Source organism: Bombus impatiens, unplaced genomic scaffold (assembly GCF_000188095.3).
Source record: "Bombus impatiens unplaced genomic scaffold, BIMP_2.2 scf_0064, whole genome shotgun sequence".
NCBI lineage: Eukaryota > Metazoa > Arthropoda > Insecta > Hymenoptera > Apidae > Bombus > Bombus impatiens.
The window spans coordinates 549,492-561,739 of NT_176483.1; the positions used below are offsets into that span (position 1 = coordinate 549,492).

The 12,248-nt window shown below is 38.6% G+C and overlaps 1 protein-coding gene across 4 annotated transcripts in view; it reads left to right on the top strand.

Annotated features, from left to right (window-relative positions):
- LOC105682074 overlaps nucleotides 1-12,248 on the top strand; it is a 115,746-nt gene that overhangs the window by 65,473 nt on the left and 38,025 nt on the right. For 3 of the 4 annotated variants that reach the window (XR_002948005.2, XM_024372435.2, XM_012394006.3), the window contains exon 3: nucleotides 4,264-4,332. The exons of the other annotated variant lie outside the window; for it this stretch is intronic. Coding sequence is in view for 2 of the 3 variants with exons in the window: in XM_024372435.2 (XP_024228203.1) it covers nucleotides 4,264-4,332 (69 nt within the window). In the remaining variant the exon portion in view is untranslated. The remainder of the gene's footprint in view (nucleotides 1-4,263; nucleotides 4,333-12,248) is intronic. 4 annotated transcript variants of the gene reach the window in all.

Sequence of the window (12,248 nt, forward strand, 5' to 3'; positions counted from 1 at the left end):
CGAATCAAATCTTCTTAAGACGACGAACTGTAACTCTTCCGGGATAAACTGTCTCGTTAACGGCGTGACACATCGTGAATTTTCCAGTAGCTTCTGATTTCGTAACAGATCTTCGAGTCTCGAGAACCACATCTCGAAGATAAAAAATATCGTACGCCGAGTAATTTCCACCGATACGCAAAGATATATTTCATCCGCGTCCGCTTTCTTCCATCTCGACGAGTGTCTTAAAATGTCTATAAATGGAAATCTTATCCATTTCGCGTATATAGATCGTCTGAAGTCGCATGTAAGCAGGCGCTTCATCGTGTGCATGCACTCGATCACCCGCATTTCCTTTTCTTTCGGCGTATCAAAGGAATCAGAAAGTTTTACGACACAGCTCCGTCGGAGGATATTTTATATTGCATCCAGATTTCTCAAGAAAACGTCGACGAATCAGAACCGCTAACCTACTTACGTCACCGCTATTTCCCCGGCAAGTGGAGTTAATTTATTGTATTAAAAATCAATATCTCGCTTCGTCAAAATTTTTACGCGTTTCCTCCTTCGCCTATTTTTAATATTACATTCGTTACAGTATAAAGCTTGACATAATTCATATGTATATATATGGAGTTTTTTTAGTTTTTTACTTCCTGTAAGAAATATCTCGATGGACGGAATTAAGCGTATTGCAAATAGGCTCGAATCGTTAAATGGAATAAAAAGAGATATTTTTAATTGGAAGGTTGAACTTAAATAAGAAAAGACGTAGCTGCAGACCCTCCACCTGTATTTTTCAAGTACATTCGGAGACTAGAATAGTTTTTAAACGCGACAGTTTTAGGATTTACGTAGTTTATTGTTCTGCGAATTTGTATAATGAAATTTCGGTTAATTCTTGCGAGTAATCAACTGAAAAGATACTTACGGTGACAGAGTAATTTTAATAATAATTCTGTGGCTCATTTTTACTTATTAGGTTCTTAGCTGCCTCTTCATTTCGTTAATGGAGTATACTTTCGTAAGAAAGTATTATAGTTGGGTAGTATTGGCAGTGGAATTGAATATTGCTCGCTTTATTACTCTGACTGAAATTTTGTTTGTCGTTTACGTTGGCCATATCGAAGGATAATATAGGTAACCAAGGATCGATTTTACTGAAATTAATTGGACTATGAAGTTCAATTGTTTCGGTTTTGGTCGAATGTGGACATATCGTACGTAATAGTCGCGAGTGATTGAAATTCTGGTTTAACGTCCTTGTTCAAGCATGCGTTTTTTTAGAAGAGAAATTTATTTGTATCCTTCATTATTCGACAGGGTAATAATTGTTTCTGCGGATGTTATCTCGAAATGTATATTTATTTATTTTTTTTTTTTAATATTACGAAGTACTCGCAGGTTTTTGATAGCTCTCAAAAATGTTTATTAGTATTACAAATGTTTCGAATTCTATTTTAAAGAATTACGATGATTTTTTATCGTCGAATATTATCTCTATGGATTATCTTATATAATTGAAAATATATATTAATTTGTTTTTTACATTCTACATGACAAATATATTAGATTTCCTTTCCATCGACTTTCTTTCCATATAAATAAAAATATTAATCTTACTCCGCATAAACAAAAAATTAATAGAATCTGGGTATAATTCCTCTTCCGTGTAAAACCTATAATCCTTATGAAAATATCATTCAGATAAAATCTGAATATCAAGGACAAAATCGTTACGCGTTTATTCGTTTTATTTATCGTTCCTTTTTTTCTTTTTAAAGTGCTGGCGTTTGATATCGCGTAGGTAGGAGGCAGAAATTTGATATAAATTTATTTTCCGAACCCATCAATAAACGCCGGGAGTTTGGAAAAAAATTCGTGTCTATTGTGTCGAATCTTGCGCGTTTTGCACACTCGTATTCGCTTTTTTCGCACCATTTCATCTCTATATATTTTTTTTTAATTTTCCATATGCTATTGCTCTTCCAATATAGTGACATAAACTTCCATAGGACATCGATCTTATAATTTATAGTTTAACGATAATCCATATATTCCAATATCTTGTCAATTCCTTATAAACTAACGACAGACAAACAAATAAACAGATTCACAATAAAAAATTGAAACGATTCACAAAATTGACGACAATGATTCTTAGCACCGGAAACATAAACCAAATAGGCTACTAAATTATTTCCCCCTATTTTTCTTTTCTTGTTTGAAACTTCGCTGAAGCTTTATTTTTACTATACGCGCACATAGACACTGAAGACGTACCTATACGTATAATTTATATAATTTAATAAATGTACACACTAATTAATCGTTACATGCGTCTACATAATCTTTCAATAAAATTATATCCACCAAACCTCTACCAAATTCTACGTTATCCTATTTTAAATATTTTACATATTTTCGTATATTATATGTATTGGTTGCACTTTCAAATTCCCCACGAATACATAAAAATGCAAGGTCGAATAGAAACAGGAAGCAAGAAAGTATGGTACGTGATTAAACGATCGTGTAGCTGCTGTTAAACGAGAGCTACGGGTAGGCGAATGACTGGAAAAGGGAGAAAAATAGGGAAAAAAGAAGAGAATTAGAGGAAAAAGATGGAATACTCCAAACAAGTAAAGGAATTGTGGACAGGAATGTAGACAGACGAGTATACGCGTCTGGGAAAGAAGACGCGCGAGATACGCGTGATTTATATACTGCGATATATTCGTAATATCGAAGTAGTTGGCCAGAGTGCACGTCCAATTATCCAAATTCCTTCGTCGGGACGAGAAAACAATCCAACGTGTGTTAATAGCGTGCGTTACGTGGCAAGATTTTTTTCTAAGTGAAAGAAATCGACTGTGTATTATATCGCGTAATGGACCGATTGCGGCTTCCGTGATCCTTTTTCGCCAATCTGCTATGAATCGGCGGATTTTATACTTCTCTGTCACGGTTTTTGGCTTTTTCCTGTTCTGGGGTGTGGAAGCGAAACTGTTGGTTATCGTGGGCGAATTTGTTGAACGAACGAAGACAAGAACAAGAAATTATTCTTATTAAATAATAATAGCAGATACATTTTTCATATACTCGTTAAATTAATAATAGCAAAAGCGCAATAGTATAATTTTCGTTAGATAATTACTATCTTCGTTTAATATTATTTCATAGTTATCCGAACGTGATCGATGATTCGTTTCGCAAATTCTTTCTCTGACAATCAACGACCCAAGCCAAACCACCAAAAGAACCAACCATTACGGAACCGATCGTGTGTACGCGGATCTCTCATGCGATTATCATGCCCAATCGTTCTCCATCCGTTCACGGTTGTCCATCTTCTGGTGAAAGAGAAATTCCATTCTCGTGGCCGATCTGCCCGGTCGGATTTTTCAGTGCGTAGCGTCGCTCTCAGATGCAATCTCACGCAGAGGAAGTCGGCACGTGGTCACGCATCACCCGACCACCCTCGCGACTGTCATTATCTCTGCTGCTGCCGGAGAAATTCCCAGAGGTCGAGTAGAGTCGCGCGTGCAACGAAAACGAACGAGACGGACGAAAAGGTTAGACTGAAATGAGAGAGAAGGACGAACGAAGAGGAAGAGAAAGCTACGAGCTGGATAGATGGAGACGCGGAGGAAGACCAACGATAAGCGAAAACAGAAGAGCAGACGCAGAAAACGCAGAAAGAGATCACGGAGAGGCAGAGAAAGAGAAGTTACGAAGAAGCGAGTCGCCTCCTGGTGGTAATGACAGCCCCCCGAACGGACACTTCTACTCACTGGGAAGAGCTGTTTGTTATTAAGATCGTTTTGGTTGTGTATAGCACGCCTCAGAAGCTAATAATTGCTGCACAACCTAAGGAAATTAACACTGGAACCGTTGAACTCAAAATGACCAATTTCGGATTCTTTTCTTTACATTAACTTCTGATGAATTTCTTTTCTCTATTATTCTCAAATTTTTCATCCGCCCAGCAACAAATATTTCTCGCAAAACAAGAACGTTAAAGAGTGGCAAATCGTAACGATCGATTCATTTCTCCGTTTTAACGCGTCGATATTCGTTACACTTTAAGAGGCGAGTATATTTTTTATCGTACGTAATGTATCTTCCGGTAAAAGGATAAAGACAAATCGGTAATTTTTATTCAAACGTTTGATCCATGGTTGCGTTTGCGATCTCGTTGTTCTTCTTGCTACCTTATTCGTGTATCGAAGAAGAAAACGCGTTTCGATATCTCTTTCGTAACAAAAATCTCATTTCCAGGATTCAAGCAGAAAAGCAAGTAAAACCTTGGCAAACGATGCTCACCGAAAAGAAGCGAACGACGCATCGGTAAGAAAAACTTTCTTTGAGCGATTTTCCGTCTTCCTTTGCGCGACTTTACTTCTCAAGAAAAATCAATCCGACCAAAAGAATACTCCATCATATCGCAAACAATCTTTCGTCGAAGATGAGGAACAAAAGTTTCCTCGTTTTCTCGTAATTTCCCCAAATTGTACGTTCGAGGAATCCATCGAACGTCGATGTTATTAAATTTCTCCGGCCGAAATAAAATATCGTAAGCGACATTAACAAAAAATTAATTAGTGGCCCGGGCCAGGCAAACGTCGTCATTACGCGCCATAGAATCCTGACGAAGTCAACGTTTCATTTAAATAATCGCCGAGCGAAACGCCCGAATAAGAAAATCATTCGTCCAGTCTGTGGGCTTCTGGGTATGAGATGGCCGCGTGAAATAAGTTTAATAACAACGGTCAGGGCTCTCAGTCACCAGAGGTGTTCGCAGTTGGACTGTCATTATCTTCAGGAGAGAACTCAGCCTTTCATAACTTTACCCTTTTGCCTGCTCTTTCGTTCTTTTCATCCTGCTTTTATTACGCTGTATTTTGCTCCTTCCACGCCGATTTTATCTCGGTAAGCTCGCTTTGCGTTTTCTACTTTCGCGTATTGTTTCTCCTGGTTATGCGTTTAATGGGGTCAATGGAAAAACGGTGCAAGCGTGTTGTTTCTTAAAAATCGGACAAATACGATATTGGAAATTTCCTTTTTATCTAGAGGATTTTATTACGAGCTTTTTAGTCTCGTTGTTGCAATTAATCGAAATATTGGAATTGGAACATTATTTATCCACATTTTTTAAAGCTGTAACACTTTTACTATTACCGAGTAACGATGCAACATATTAAACGCACTAAAAAGAAATTTAATTAATTTTCTCCTTTTATTGAAGTATGTATATATATATACACATATATATTTTTTCTTTTTTAATTATGTATAATCGTACTGTAGTAACCGGTAATCAACTGTACAGAGAACAAAAGAATTTCGATAAGCTGAAACGATGAAATCCAATAGTTACGAAAAAAGGAATAGAGAAAGCGAAGGGTGTTCGATAATCATAGTCATTTCATAGTACAATCGGCGATTAATTATTAACATTGTATAGGCTACATTAGCCGACATTAACGTTTCGATAAAATATTCACGTAATCTTTCGTAACGTGTTTGATTAATTACTGGCGTACCGTGCTACTCGCATTTGCTCGTGCTATTAAACTTCATCGTATCCATAAAGATCGAGATCAACCTTATTTGCATATTATTATTCGTTATACCCAGAGGGGTCATTAAGCATGATGAAACTGCAACGCATATTGATACCATCTGAATGGTTTCTGTCGATATCAATGGATCAGAACCGTAATGAATCAAGTCCAAAATTGTCTCTATCTGAATTTATTAACTGGCTACCATTGATCAACTTTTCGTTCGATACCTAAACGTACGATAATCTTCATGTTTTTCAAAATAGATGTCGAAGAACATAAAACCGAAACGTGTTACTTTTCGTCGTATTTACGATTCCATCGTTCCTTTCTATCCAGAAGTTCAGTTTTCTATCCCTAATTTACAAAGTCTCCGCGAATTTTAGAACGCGATCTTTTCGTAAAAATTCCTCGAAAACGTGTTTTGGTACGTCCTTGCATTTAGTGCTTGCTCCAGACAAACGAACCTGGTATTTTCAATTGCTATTTCCACTTTATCTTTCTCACAGAATTCCTAAGACACAGAATGGTAGAAACCGACGTGATTAACGGAGCAAACGTCTAAAAAATGATGCAATTGAGAAACTGGACGTCTAAAATACAATATGATTAAGAGAATAGACAACGAAGAAATAACGTAATGCTGTTGGCAAATAGTCGACGATACTTCATCGAAGATCGATAACGAAAAGAACATTGGAATTTATGGAACGACCAAACTCATTCGTTAATTAAAATCGTACATGGTCAGTGGCGTAAGGTAATTAGCAAAAATTTCAAAGGGACTTTTACATGGACCTGACTCCCAGGATGGTTCCTTGCCGTTTCAACGGCCGCGTCCCTTTCTCTTCTCTCGCCGTTTACCAGAGTCGGCCAGGAAAAACTCATGTTATTAAGCCACGGCAAAAGTGCTCTTCGTCCCTCCGTCCTTTCTTCAACGCCGCTTCTGTTCTCCGCGCCGCGACTCGTCTTCTTTCTCTCTGTCGGTGCTCGCTAGATTAGTTCATTACCCGGCTAGCCGTGTCTTCTGTTTTTGCATGCCGTGGAAATAGATTTGTTGCAAGATCGACGTTGCGTTCTTGCGTACGTAACGTTGTGTACACCGCCGCTCAAAAGTATCCAAACGCCTGCTTGTTTATAGCGATATGTAATTTAATTACGAAATTATTACATACCAAGATGATCAACGATGATTTTACTTTTGATTATGATTCGTTTCGGTTGTATATTATGAAATGTTATCGCGTGTCTATTACCATTCAAGCTTTTCCCACACTCTCTAGAAACACAATTTTCATTCGAACAAAACGCTAGAAAATTTAACTGGAAAAAATTGTCTGCGACATAGAAATTGGCTTTCGAAAATCAATGCACTATTAACGCTAGAAATACCACATTTGCAAATAGATTACTTTTCTCTGCAACTGGTTAGAACGTTTCGCTGTTTTTGATAAAACTAATTATTTTATCGAAATCGAAACGTGGTTTTATCGAGTATCTATTCTATATACAATGTCGTTAATGTCGTTTTTAGAAACACTGAGTCGCACAATATGCCAAATGCAACTATCGGATGTAGAATTTTTCTATTCGTTTATAAAAAAAAAAAAAATCTGAGAGCAACTTTACGATTAAAACCCAAGACCATAAATTTCAACTATACCTATCCTACCTACTTACCTACCTATCCTGTCCTATCCTATCCTGTTTCTATCTACTTGGAAAAGTCCAAAACTAACGTCAGAATTAAATCGCAAATCTCTAAATTTCGTCCCTCGAATTCTCGCAAAAGGAAGCAGAAAAGAAAGATCGTTCGACGACTCCCATAATGATTATTTCTCCGCGCAAGTTGTTCGTTCGCTGTTTCAGTCTTGAATATATTTCACGCTAAAATATAGTTCTCGAAACGAAGGTTTTCCTTCGGAAATAGACGGTGTGCGTATACCCGCGTCACTATCGTCCGGTCATTGATCATTTTCGTAACAATTTTGCTCTCGGTGCGATAATCGCGCGAAAGATATCGCCCCCGATGCCTTTCGCTTCGGCTACGTATTATTCCGGTGGGTTTAAAGAGGGCGCGTTGCTATCAAAAGCACTAAATCAGTGGCCAGGACGCGTGTAACAAAAACAAGCATCGGTGGCGGCGAAGCATTAACACCGTTTTCGCAGTGGAAGAAGTTATGCAGATTGTGTAATTACTGATAAAAGTTGTAGCTCCGCGTTTCTTTCATCCAGCGATAGAGTCGGCTCAGGTTGCGTGTTCGAAATAACAATAATTGCGTTACGTTTCGCTAAAATGCGTTCCTAATCACGCTTTTCATCGTAGCCCTTAAGCAGCGTGCAAGAAAATGAAATTACCAAGATCAAAGTAGCTGTAAGGTGTGGCTGACACACGCGCGTAAACTTCCACGTATCGGCCCGAGGAAAATGGAATTAAGATTTTTAACGTCAGACCCCCTAGGATATCTTCGAAACTGTAACATTATTCCGAAGGGTGGCTCGCGTGGTCATTTCTCACCGTCTATGATAACTGTCGGCACAGATCCCTAGTTAGAATAAGGCCCGTTTACAAAACCAGTGCTTCGTGGGTAAATAAAATAAAGTTGAAGTTAATGTGTTCCTTAAAGTAACTTTTATATCGGCTATGATTTCAGATTAGACGATCAAGTTGATTCACGTCAAATTATTTAACGCGGCGACATATTTCTTTTATTGAGAACATCTTCGATAATACGAAACTAAAGTAAAACACTTATTAAAAGTTATTAACACTTAACAGCTATTATAAGTGAGATTTCACTGCATGAATTTTGTTTTAATATCGTCGTACTAGAACGAGACGATCGCGATGTTGTAATTATCGTAAACAGTAATTTTTTTATATTTGCTTGCTATCGAACAATAACGAAACGCTATATCGCGTCTGTTTGACTACGTTGATTTTCAAAATAAAACAAAAATGCGCTATACCTAGTGGTTAAAGTAGAAAAAAATTGTTTTATTTCGATCTTTCTTATTATTTATCAGACCATGTACGATCTCGCGAATTATCGTCGATGTGCAAGATGACGATCGATTGGAAGCGAAAAAAGAACAATTTTCTCGAACATTGGAAATGAAATCAATGTTTTTCGGCAGACAGATTGCCTTATATAGCTCGTTGTAAAGGTTTACGCCACAGCTTCGTCGTCCATTCGTATCGTTCGACACGATTATTGCATGATTATTGCGCACAACAGAGCAGCTGCTGTCTCAGTCGCCGCCAGATACCACTTTAGAGTATTTACACGATCAACTGCAGCTTGGAAAAACAGCAGCTTCGTAACCAGAAATAGCCGGAAAGATTCGAAATCACTTTTGCTTCGTTCGAATCTCGTATACAGTTAGTCAATTAAAATTGGTCTGATTTAAGGATAGTTTAAAACCGCGTAAAGCGAAGCGACCTGAATACGGTGAAAAGATCGAGGGCGCGAGAAGACAGAAGAAACGTGGACGCGTGTGTTGATAAAATACAATAAATAGCGAATTTGAATAGCTTTGGCGTTTGCTCCAGGCGATGATACCTTTCACGCGAGAATAAAGAAGCAGCGAAATTTTTCTTGCGCTTCGACCTCGACGATGCACGAACTTCGTAGTTTCTTTGTTCTTCGTGCGCCAGTTTCGAATAATTTGAAATTCGCGCGCGTACAAGCGAGGATTCTTTTCAAATTTTATAATTTGCATTATTTGTATTAATAACGAGAGAAAATCAGAGAGAGTGTAAAAGATTCGTTTTTGCAGTAAGGCACACGCGGTTAATTTTCAAGAAAATTTAATGAACGATTGTTGGTAAACATTGGAATTAATTTAGATTGGCAATATAATCTTCTGAATTACCCTCGAATTAGTTCTATATGAATTCTCCCGTTGAATTGTAGATGTAATCTCGTTAAAAGAACGATCGAAAATTTTAACGATTCCATCTTTATCTGTAATTTTTAATTGCAGGAACTGAAATTTCATATTTATGAGAATTGTACCGTAGCCGTAACGGAATACTGTTAATCCTTGTCGAATTGAATGAATGGAAATTATACAGAGCAGCTACTAAAGAGATAATTAAGAATCATTTACATTTAAATAATAACGAGATACGAACTGTGCATTACGGAGCATATTTTCTTTCATTCGTTCTATCGTAACGGGTATTATATTCTGAAAAGATAATTTTTCTTTTTGTAACGCGGTTATTACAGTGACCTATATAGGCCAGTGATACGTATTTTCAATTTGGTTAATAAAAATTGGCATTCACACCGAATGCGGAATTAACCAACGAACAATTCCCTTTTGTTTATGCGATATCGATTCAACTGTTGGCTGAATCGACACAATTTAAGATTCGTTGTCAATATTAAATCGTTTTATCGCCTGAAGCCTGTAAGAAGAAGAACGCGATGATAAAATACGAAGAAGCGATATATTACGTTTATATGTTTCGCGTTTCGTAGTGCTGTTTTAGCATTTGAAAAGTCAATGAGTCGTCGACCTATTGATTCGTCGTACTATTTCATTTCGAGACTAAATATTTTGGGATTGAAAATACAGATTCCAACATCCTCGAAATTAACGTTCCGCGCTGAAGAAACTTACAACGACCTAAAACATAAATGTCCTTATCCAACGATAAACCACAGGCACGATCTGTGGATCTCTGGTCGCTGAGAGTGAGGAACGAAACGCGTAGGTTCCACCGAATGGCAACCTCTTGGTTCCATCGCCGTGCAGATCACCGAACGCGAGTTAATCGGAGTCGGGGTAGCGTATCACGAAAGAGGGCAATAGTCAGCAAGTTTGGTGTATCCGGGTGTGCAGGTTGGCTCCTCGCAGCGTTTCGTTTCGTCGAAGCGTTGCAGCGCAATCGAGCGAGGGCCGGTGTAAGCGGGCGAATCGTCGGCCATTATGCACCGACAAAACTGACACCGGTTTCTCGTTAAATTGTAATACGGTTATCAGCCGGAACGTTCGACGCGCTTCGCCTCTATTCCCACGAGGGGGTTTGGTACGCGATATAGACGATAGAAGAGGAGAGGGAATGGAGACAGGGTGGAGGAGGCAGGCTTCGCCACTCGCAAGTGCCGGCCTGTCTGATGGCGGCGCCATTTTTGTCGAGTGCGTATCATTATCGATTCACTTTTATCCATAGTGAATGAGCGTGTGTATAGCTGACTCTTTACACGAACAGGAAGTCAGAGGTTATTACACGGTACGGCACGGATAAAGTGGAGTACGCGTACCGACGCCGGGGCCGCGGCTCTTTAAAATATAATATCGCGAGGTTGGGTGGCCTGTGTGCAACGCCGCACCGCCTCAGCCGCAGCTCGCTCACACGGCTCCGGCTTCTGCTCTCTCGTGTACCCGTGATTAGAGCGGTTTTTATGGTAATGCATTTCACCGGGGGCCCCCTGATCGTAAATTGCGCCGATGACCCTTTACTTGTTTTGCGGATGATCCCGCGTCGGTTTTACCTCGGTTGAGAGTAATTATGAAATTTCCATCGCGGCTACCGGGCCTCCCTTCGACCGTCCTCCGCACCAACCAGCTACCGAATTTCGTTATTAATCGCAGCTCCCCTCAACCCCTTTCCATGACTTTTCGGCTTTTCTCAATACCTCGCGGCATGCTCTCTGGTTCAGGCGTTTTCGTATTTCAAAAGGGTGTTTGTGGGGTAGGGTGGTTAAAGCCGAAGTTTTCGTTCGTCTTTTCCTTCGTTCCAGCGATCAAACTGTTAATTTCATTTTTTTTTTTTTGTTTTTTAGTTTCGACATTCGAAAGTAACACCGCGTAGAGTTTAATGGAATTACGTTAGATACGTGTACCGTATCGCATGTAACATAACGATGCACCAACGATATATTTACAGGAATATTTACAGGAATATTTACACAGCGAATATTTACAGGATCGAAGGATAATTTTTCCTAATTCAAATCGATAACTACGTACCGGATATTCCGCTTGAAACAATTCGAGAATCGTTAATTTAGTAACCAGAAGTAATTTAGTAAGTAGAATTGGAACACAGAGTCTTCGTCTATCAAAGTTGCAACTTCATTGGCCGAATAATCTAGATCAGTAGCGTGCCTTCGAAGAAACCGTTTCCTCGATGCGATGCGATGTGATTAAACACATTGCAGTGTCTCGTCAATTTCTACCGTGGACTTTTCCCATTTCAGGAAACTTTGATCGCTCTCGTCGATAAACCGAGAAAGTATAACGCGTTAATTTATAACGCGTATACAAACATCTGCTTAAATATAGAAAATAGAACTTCTTAGAAAACATCTTTCTTAAATTATCTTAAAGCTATTGTAAAAAAATAATTTTCATTATAACTGCTCTACTTAAAAGTTTTGCGAGGGAAGTTTGCAAAAGTACTTCGAATTTCCTTCGTAATTTGATCTACGGGTGTTGTAACCAAGAAAGTGTAGCATCGAACGATCGATTATTCCTCCGGTTCTGCATTATTCTTATAGACACGATGCTCGTGACTATGAGAATAGTTTCGTCGTAGAACAAGACTATAGTTGCATCGAATGTAGGTTTACAAGTTTTAATTGTAGATACGCGTATATGTAGTACACATAAACAACATATGTGAGTTGCATTTGCTCTAACATAAGCCCTTTTCGCGTGACATAAGACATAACGTTATCGCAA